The 10,387-nt window shown below is 39.9% G+C and overlaps 1 protein-coding gene across 1 annotated transcript; it reads left to right on the top strand.

The window, feature by feature from the left end:
• The first annotated feature begins 486 nt into the window (after positions 1–486).
• On the top strand, positions 487–10,387 carry LOC138213248 (lactadherin-like). Its single transcript, XM_069174220.1, has 10 exons — positions 487–682; positions 3,250–3,375; positions 3,459–3,590; positions 6,308–6,421; positions 6,681–6,862; positions 6,943–7,098; positions 7,190–7,334; positions 7,892–8,094; positions 8,590–8,745; positions 9,436–10,387. Exons 1-10 carry the CDS (start codon positions 607–609, stop codon positions 9,577–9,579), a joined length of 1,434 nt encoding a protein of 477 aa, XP_069030321.1. The 5' UTR covers positions 487–606; the 3' UTR covers positions 9,580–10,387.

Here is a 10,387-nt window from a genome sequence, read left to right as displayed (position 1 = left end):
TTTTTTTTTTTAACAGCGAGCATGCTAATATATATATAAAATATATATATATAAATATATAAATGAAGAAATAGCTGTAAATATTAAATTAAGATGCCATCAAATGCATTTAAATAGTGTATTGATTAATTATAGCCAAATTAATTGATTAATTAACAAAATGTGACATAAATCGATATTTCTGTTTTAATTTGCATCTGTCTTTATTTATAGCGTATTTGTAATTATTTTCCAATTCATTTACTTTCCCATTGTATTTTCCAAAAAAATAGTTCAACAAAAAAAAACACCTTTTGGCTAAGAAATTGTTGTTTAAAGTTTCATATGTTCTTTTTCATTGTGTTTAATTAAAACAAGGAGCAGAAATAGTTGCTGGGATTGCACATTTCCATTCTCGTCTTCCTCTCCCCGCCCATCAGATAACGTCACATGTCGTTAACTCCATCCAGTATTATCGAAAAATCCCAGCTCCCTCGGTTATCCCCTGACTGGTCCTTTGGGTTTCAACTTGAATTCCGATCATCTCGGCAGCACCTGAAGGCAGCATCGGTTGGAAGTTTGGCGGTAGCGCGTCTCTCCGAGCAAACAAAACAATACTTAACAAATATGAAACTCCCTGGTAATGTAATTACAACTTACTTAGGACTATTTACTCTACTGCTTTGCCTGTATTCAGTCAGAGGTAAGTGCCTCCATCAACAAACGACACGTAGCTGATTAAATCTGATTAATCGCATTTACACAGAACTTGTGATCAGCTCCTGTTTTCTGTTGTTTATGTAATGGACTTGTGTCTCATATTGGTTTGTATTCCTAAAACCATATTATATTTACCATTTTCCATTCACACGGGGACTTTGACCCTGCCACCTACAGTCTTATTTTCCATGCCGTTTTCTTCCTTTTACCCATAACGATGCCAGTTCAGTCTGAAGAAACCAGGTCACAGGCCTGTTACTTTATCCTTTTACTTTTCAGACTGAAAAATCAAGGTTTCCTTTTCATGGCAAAAGTTGGGGCTTTTAATAAATGACAGAAAAAGACATGTGCAACACGTTGATCATTCAAATTTTAAAAAAAGAAACCGTTTTTCTGGTATTTGTGATAGTATTTCTCTTTGCTGAATGTCTTTTACTGTTATTTAGCTAACAAATAGCTGCCTTTAACTTTTTCTGCATTAGTAGTATTAAATTATGTCAATATTCGGGGTTCATTTATGAAAAAAAGCAGTTTTTTTTCTTCCTGAAAACAGTCAATATATAATTGGTACACTATACATCCTTGAATGCCATCTTGTTATTGTCATGGTAGAATTATGATGATTAAATGTGACACTACTCTGTTATTACTCGAGAGACTCTGTTATTACCAAGTTCTATTTTGCACAGTGGTCATTGTAAGAGGCAGGTTTGTAAAGAGAAAGGTTACTTGGAGTTCTTGTATTTTCTCTCTTGCACCTCTCGCAGTACAGAGTGAGATGTAATTGCATTTACAGACAGAGTTTATCCTGTGAAAATTCTATTTTCAGTTTACGTTGTAATGTCTTATTGACTCCACGGATACCTTTCTGGTCACACATGGAAGTGGATCAGATGGAGAGGAAAATAACACCATAAGTGCTCACATCCGGAGATAACGTCAATCAGCTGTCTGATCACATCATTTTAATTTGACCTGCAAATGTGCCGCCAATTTGGGAGCATCAGTCCAATTAGGAAGCACCAAATCTTTGGATTTCCTGGCATGATGTTTGTGTAAATTTAGGGGCTGATTGCTTTGCTCTTCATACACCTGCCAGTCAGGTGTGTTGTGTCCTGAGCCGCTCTGGGGCATCTGCACTGTCATGTTGTGTAACTGCTCATCCCTGAGAGCAGCATGCTCCTGTTCAACCTGGCTAATCCTGCAAGCTCTTAATCCTGCACATAGACATGTTATGCTTTCAGTGGTGGCGTCACAAATATGTCCAACTATTGTTTACAACCTTAGATTTTCTATTAGCATGAAATGGTTCTCGATGGTATTTTTAGGATCAACAGGAAACTATTGTCACACTAAGATTCTGTTTTTACATAGATCTTAATGATAACTCACGTTTTCCTGTGTTCAAATTGTTCCTCCGATCATTTACTTTGTCAAAATGGTTGGTCTCGGATTTGTTCTCTTGCTGAAACATGTCGCTCCAGTAGCAAAGCCAGTCGGGGCAGTTGAACAGCTGTCAAATGTGTTAGTCAGTCTGTGACTGGTGACAACAACTGCAAAATTAACTTACTCACATATTCAATATCACATTTCTGTGCTTCATTGTTTTGGCGGTGCAATTTCCAAAAAGAGAAAGTCTGCAGATTTCACAAGTTCCTTGCAGCCTTTTTAACCTCAGTACCAAACAAAGTGACAACAAGCTCCAGTTGTTCCACTCGGGGCTGCTCGGAGGTTGAACGGTGACTCTGACGTGGCACCTGATGAGTCAACAGGCTGGTTAAAAAAGAAAGCAAATAGGTTGTATAATTTTGACAGCTCATAAATATGTGCCCTGCCGGGCCCCCCGGCCAAAGCTGCAGCACCAGTGTTGTTACAAATAATCAGGTCAGAAACTCCCAACAACGAAGAAGAAACAAACCAGATCTCTCTTTTTACCCTCCTAATTACAGAATCTGGTAGTGGATTGACTGAACTCTAAGAGGAAATCCACCAAAGCCACACATGTGTCCCAAACTCAGGCATGGCCCTTTACCACTGAGGGAGTGAACTGAATTATGGGAAATGTAGTGCGATACTGTGTCTGGGGTCTCTGCCTACAGTTTATTTGAGAGTAATAGTTTTGATATCTCACAGTCTGTGGCTTCAGTCTTAAAGAAGCTTTTATTTTTTTAGTTGTAAGTCCAGCAACATAATGAAAGTGCAATAATGAATTGGTGGATTGCACCTTTAAGGTTTTTCAGGAGTAATTTATTAATGGATTGTTGTTACTAAGCCTTTATTTCACCTGAATCGACATTATTTTCTTCTATTTAACATACAGAGTTCAGTGGCACAACAATCACATAACACCAAGGGTTTTTACTCATTGTGTGTGTGAATTTATTGTAGCTACTGGCAGTGGAGAACTTAAAAGGTGTCCCTGGTTTCCATGGCAACACGTTAAATTCACCACTGCTTTGCAGCAAAGTGGGTCACAATGTGAGGTTGCATGTGCAGTTGCTGTACACATTTCTTATTTACTGTTACTGTTTAAATGTTATTCTCTCTCAGGTGACTACTGTGAAGTGAATTACTGCCACAACGGAGCGACATGTGTGACGGGGGTCGGAGAGGATCTCTTCATCTGTATCTGTGTGGACGGCTTTGGCGGAGACACTTGTAACCTGACAGAGACAGGTACGGCCGAAAAGGGAAATTCTGGAGGAAAAGCTTGGTTGAGTCGACTAAGACTGATCTCTTTCCTTCTTCCTTCCCCTCAGGACCCTGCAGTCCCAGCCCCTGTAGGAATGATGGGTCCTGCGAGATCATCGCTCCGACCAGACGAGGAGACGTTTTCAATGAGTACATCTGCAGGTGTCAGCCCGGCTTTGAGGGAGTGCACTGCCAGATCAGTGAGTTACTTCTGGCTGGCCGTGTTGACCTATAAAACTACACATTTACACTTGCCATTACATTCTCAGAGTACATCCTAATATTTATTTAATGAATTTCGAAAGCTTTCCAACCAGTAAGCGCTGACATGTTTCATCATTCAGGGAAAATTTTAGGGCCAAGATAAAAACAAGAATGATGGATCCAAGTGCAGGAAATAAGTCAGCAAAGTGGAGTAATTTTGTCAGAACAACTCTGCAGGCTGTGTCACACAAATAGCAGCAGATTTCTGTAAAAGTGTGAACATATGAGGAGTTTTTTTTCCCTCATGTCACAACATCAGCAGTGAAAGAGATGCGTAGTCCGCTCAGCAGTTTCATGAAAGGGACTCTTTCAGTGGCTTCTGTGGTCATTCTGTTTGGCTAATTAGTAAAAGACCACTCTAAGTCTCTTAGCATGCAGACACCCTCCGCACAGGCTCAACACTGCATCTGTTTGTGCTGAGGGTTGACTCAATCCGTGTGAATTCCATCATATCCTGTTTGTAAAATTCTAAAAATGGCTTGTAATTATCAAAGAAATGTGGGTGTATTTGAAGAATTATTATTTTGGGAATATCTGTGAGTATTATTTCCTAAATTCTTTAAATAATGACTGACATCCTTAAATTTGAATTTAAACACTGAAAGCTTATTTTTGTGAATGACTGCTGCCGAAAAAGATTGAATATAATCTTTTGATTCAAAGTTAACTCTCAGGACTTAAACTCGTACGGTTAGTGAAGAGGCATTTTTTTGGTGAATGACCAGCTCACCCCTCCCAAAGTCCACAGTTTGACCATGTAGTGTTTGTGCAGTGTGGTCGTCTACTCCCAAACATTTTCTAAATTTCAATCGAGAAGACTTTACAGACCAAACGTGTGTCGAGGTGCTTGAATGAGGTGGAACCTGTTCGATATACAATGTGCAGTAAGTGCACAGACATGGATTCAGTCAAAATGAATTATATCATAGTAGTGAAAGGATATTTAAAAATATATATATGATAGCAATATTTGAATTTCAACATTCAAAAATATTCAAATGAGACATTGAGAATTTCAAGTTCTGGATGCTTTATCTTAATAATTCATGCATATTTAGCATTATCGCCATGCGTTGCCAAATCATGTGCAAAATAATCCCAGTTAAGAAAATGAAATATTCAGTACAGGCTGCATCGGCAAGTTGGATTTAAGGATCAAATAACTAAGATTATTTCACGGTCCGTTTTTGGGAAAGGTCACTTGTTTCTCAGGATTATTAGCTGTGCTGTGCTGTGCCAGTGCTGTGACAGCCATAAATGCGTTTGTGTTGAGTGGTGACCAATCCTCTTAGCATTGACAGGAACAATAATTAAACAGACCTATGTGGCGTTACATCAAACTGTCATCTGCTTTAGATCTGAAGTTAGTAAGGTTATTAAGGCAGGTGAAATTAGTCATTTATGGTGCAGTCATGTACGTACACCGAGACAATTAACAGGTTTTACTTAGATTAGTTTAACTTTTTTATTTGAAGGTGGGGTTGAAAAGTATTTTCTTGCATGTTAAAATTGTATATTACTTGGTTGGCAGGTAAACATATAGATGTGAATCTAGGGAGCAAAATGCCAAATTCCTTTACAAGCCAATACTGATCTGAATTTGACATAAACAGATACAGATACAGACAATAGCTTCTACCCACATATATCATTTAATAGATTCAGGTAGCTGTATGTCACTAGTGTTTTGTTGTGGTTCAGCTTGGAAGCACCCAGAAGTGGAGCTACAGTCAGACCTGATGTGGCTGCATACTGTTGGGTTATTAGGGAAACATCATAAACATCCAGTACAATTCAGTCTATAAAAAAAAAAAAAAATCACTGAAAGAACTATTGATTTTAACCAGATCGTAATGTATATATTCAAGACTCATTACGAATTAATTTAAAACAGCACTGCTGGTTTTCTGTCTTATCAGCTGCAATTCACCTGGAGTCCCTGAAGGACTCGAGAACCCTGCTGTTCATAGAAAAAAGTGTTGACAATGAGGGCTGTTTTTTTGTTTGGTATATTGTTTGGTCTGAGTAAATGTACTGCTGTCCAGATGAAACTGTGCTCTCATCCCACTGCTTCAGATAAACATCTGGACATCTGCTGTGTAAGCATGCCACCTTGTGGAGATTTACGAGCTACATGGGCAGTCCTCAAGAGGGATACAGGAAGAGACCATAGACTTGCTTTGTTGCCATGGTCACTGCGAAGGAAAAAGAGAAAAAGCTGGAAAATCTTACAACTGACATTTATAGACAGATTTCACCCTCAGCTGAAAGACTAAATGCCTCCAATAGAGTTCAGTCTGTACGTTTGTCTTTGGTGGACATCAGAATATCTCTTGTGTCTGTCCACATTCATCGAGTCATAATACAAAATTAAATAACCAACCGCGACCTTTCACCCTTAACATGCTCCTCCTCATCAGTGTTGCCCTCAGGGGCATTTCTATCATCATCTTAGATTTAAGAGAAATCACTTGTCACCAACTGCATGTTTGAGACACAGTGAGTCTATTGTCCACCTGCCTCAGCTCTCCTCTGTCCTTTCTCTCTGCAAGCAGGTGTGCGCCACGTCTCCGACAATCGTCCTTTTTTTTTGTGATTTCCTGACTGAAGTTAGTTCGAGGACATGAAAATGATGAGTTGTCGTGTTTTTCAGATGTGAATGACTGTGCCGACCAGCCTTGTATGAATGGAGGGGTGTGTCGAGATCTTGATGGGGACTACACCTGCCAGTGCACCTCACCATATGTTGGAAAGCAGTGTCAGCTACGTACGTTCAACAACTACAATGTCATTATATTACACACACGTTTTCTCAGATCTGTACAGGTTGAGGTCACTTGCTTTTTACGACTCAGTTTACAGAACTGGCCAAATGACATACTATGTGTGTACTAAATGTAGTAATAACTATTTTAAAGAGTGGTATGATGTGTTTTTCTCTTGATTTACTCAAACATACTGAAATATTTAAACCATATGATGAAAATATATGTAGTGACTCAAGCATATTTTGTTCTTTACCCCAGGTTGCATTTCTATGCTGGGGATGGAGGGAGGAGCGATTGTGGAGTCCCAGATTTCCGCTTCCTCTATGCACTACGGCATTCTGGGTCTTCAGCGTTGGGGCCCGGATTTGGCTCGACTCAACAACCAAGGTATCGTCAACGCCTGGACGTCGGCCGCCCACGACAGGAACCCCTGGATCGAGGTGAGAGAAGTGGGCACTTTAAAATCACGAGGCTGACCAACGAGAGCGGTGACTGACGTTTGAGCGTTTGTCAACAACAGATTAATATGCAGAAGACGATGCGCCTGACGGGCATCATCACGCAGGGCGCCAGTCGCATGGGCACAGCTGAGTACATCAAGGCCTTCAAGGTGGCGAGCAGCTTCGATGGAAACAGTTACATCACTTACAGAGTGGACGGCGTACGAAGAGACAAGGTTAGATGTATTAAATATCTGTTATTTATCCACAAAAAGCTTCTCTGTCTTCACTTTACTCACCTCATTTCCTGTGTTTTTTCTGCTGCAGGTTTTTGTGGGCAACGCAGACAACGACAGCACAAAGACGAACCTTTTCGACCCGCCTATCGTGGCCCAGTACATCCGCATCATCCCCGTGGTTTGCCGCAGGGCCTGCACGCTGCGCTTGGAGCTGGTGGGCTGTGAACTCAATGGTAAAGACAAAGATAACATCCAGTGCAGTTTGAACGCTCGCAGCCAGTCCAGAAACTCGGCAGAGAGCAAGAGCAGTTAAAAAAAACAAAGCTGTATATTAATGAAAAAGGACAGATGGAGTACATTAGGTTCAAGTCAAGTTATAGCCTGTGAGAGGGAGTTTATTTGAGCTGCATAACATCTAGCCGTGGTTAGACCACTTTTCAAACACTCGGACACAAACACACACATTTGTGTTTTTGTCTAACTCCATCCTTTGTCTTCATATATCGCAACATTAAAACATTTTACAGAGAAACAGATTTAATGTGTTCACACTGCGCACTTTTTTGCATGCATTCCTCTACTCTGTGCCGCTTTCTGTTCTTTCCCTTTGGTTATTGGTGGGTGTTGAATTGATTCAATCAGTCACTTGCTTTCTTTAAAAGGTGGTTGAAGTGGATTTTTCTTGACTTCGGGTGTATTCACTTGTCTTCTCCCTCTCTTATCTTTCTCTTTCTGTCCTCTTGAATTTTCCCTCCTTCCCTCCGTCTCCCCGTCTGCTCTGGGTTCACAGTTTATTCAAATACGGCAGGTTGCTCGGAGCCTCAGGGAATGAAGTCTCGGCTCATCTCGGACGGGCAGCTTACAGCCTCCAGCTCTTTCCGCACGTGGGGCATCGACACCTTCACGTGGCACGCTCAGTTCGCCCGGCTGGATAAGGTGGGGAAGACCAACGCCTGGTCTCCTGCCATCAGCAACCGCTCAGAGTGGATCCAGGTGAGGGAACCCTCAGGGGTCAGATGTTATTATCGTTAAGATGTCAGATGCTGTAGAGCAGCAGTAGTAGTCCTTAATGGTGCAATATGATCATGCAATATGAAGAATACCTAAGTGTTGAATGTATTCTTAGACTATGCAATATGGCGTACTTTACACAGATGGGCTGTGCAATATTTTGTTTTCAAGCTTGGATACACTGCTACTTTTTTAAGCTATGAAATGTAGTCTTATTTGTGAAATATGTTTTAACTGTTGGAATGGATTGTCTATTTCTATGTGAAGTGAAATCTCTTATCCTGTAATATGTTAAATGTTTTAAGTATTTTTTTTTTTCTTAAATTTCTTAAATTTCCCTATTTATGGCACAAAAATATATGCTTTTTATGAATAATGTTACGTTCAAAATACAGAATTGTATAAAAGGCAGCAACAATATATTGTGTTTTAGTGTAGCGTATCACAGAATGAATATTTTCTTTGTTCCTTCACCAGGTTGATCTGGAGAAAACAAAACGCCTGACGGGCATCATCACTCAGGGTGCGAAGGACTTTGGAGTAATTCAGTTTGTGTCGGTGTTTAAAGTTGCTTACAGCAATGATGAAGAGTCCTGGACTACAGTGCAGGATGTGGACACCGGCAATGATCAGGTCAGACGTGCGTGACTACCTGAAATGTCTTTCTCTAATACAGCATACGGCATGTGGGATTTATTTTTGGTCTGATTCTCATGAATGCTGAAAACTTCTTTTCTCAGGTGTGTTTGTATAAATCTTAGTCTTTAAAAGTTAAGACACAGAGCCTAGTTCTTGTAAAAAAAAAATATAATAATAATAATAAAAAAAAAAAAACTCATGTTATTATCATCCTGTCAGCATCTCTTTCTGTTTCTCTCTTTTCCTTTAAGAGGAGTTATATTTTTGGGTCTTGCTGGGAGGAGAGGAAGAGTTGTTCTGCACACTGTAGCCCCTTTTTTAAGAAGAATTTTAGCAACAATGTTTGAAACCAGATGATCCATTAAAACTGTAAAACAAGCTTTGATGTTTTTTACTGAGCACAGCGCGAGCAGGCACAGCATAACGATGCCGCCCGGGGATTTGTCTGACTGCTCTTAATGTCTGGGTGGGGCTGCTAGGATCCGGGTTGTGAGTTCGTCAGAAGGCAGCACAGCTCAGTGATAAACAATCCCTGATCACCTGATCATTAAGACGTGGTGGATGAAATTACCCAGAATCTTCTCCTATTCCTCTTATTGGAAAATTAAGCAAAATTAAAAAATACAATACTTTTGCTCAGTAAGTAAATATTTTACTTTTAAAATAACCAACATTTTTTTGCAGCTTTTCCAAGGAAACATTGACAACAACACCCAGAAGAAGAATATATTTGAGCCTCCGTTCTACGCTCGATATGTCCGAGTCCTCCCCTGGGAATGGCACGAACGCATCACTCTGCGCATGGAGCTGCTGGGCTGTGATGACTAGAAACTCATCAGTAACCATTCATTGGTGGTCCGTCCGCCTGCTACGAGCCACCACGTGTCCTCAGACCAGAGAAGAGGAAGGACCTCGAACATACTCATCTGTTCTTTACTCCACAGAGATCATGTTTGCTGAATAGCTCGGACTTTTAACACTTGTAGCACTTTCTGACTAGAGATTTTTTCAAGTTTATGTCGATAAAATTGTTTGACATTGCAGTTTTTGATTGCTCACAGAGTCCTCTATTGACTATTCATGCTTTTAGTGTTTTTTTAGCGCTAAAAAATTTGCACAGATTTGCTCTGCATTATTTACTGTTTCTAAGAATCCTAACCCTGCTATTTTTGTAGTTTTAACATTCTGCGGAGGACAGATGGAAAAACATCATCACCAGCATGTTCACTTTATCTCACTATGTCTATCATCCAACTGCTGTTTTGTTACTCAGGCACAAACTAATATAATGACGCATGGCCTGTGCAATACAGAGTGTATTTTGGCATTTCTAACACTCCAGGAACAGACAGTATGTCCAACGGGAGAAAATTACAACTCTCAAATTTGAACTGCAGCAGTCAGTTAAATGACTAAATGGCAGACTGTCTGGGTTTTTCATGTGATGTCTGTTTTTTACACATTTTGCCGCGTGTTTTCTGGTTCCTTCTGACATTTAATTTCATTCTAATGTAATTCTTTTTACAACAAATGTGAAATGTGTAGAAAGATGTGTAGAAAAGAAGCATTGTTTTACATTTGTTTTTTTTAATTAATTGTTCTTGAACTGAGATTGTTTATTAAATGTTAAAATAAA

The sequence above is a fragment of the Embiotoca jacksoni genome, unplaced genomic scaffold, assembly GCF_022577435.1.
Source record: "Embiotoca jacksoni isolate LCO1_2020_lvr unplaced genomic scaffold, fEmbJac1.0.p SCAF_6, whole genome shotgun sequence".
NCBI lineage: Eukaryota > Metazoa > Chordata > Actinopteri > Embiotocidae > Embiotoca > Embiotoca jacksoni.
This window is presented reverse-complemented; position numbering and strand designations above follow the sequence as displayed.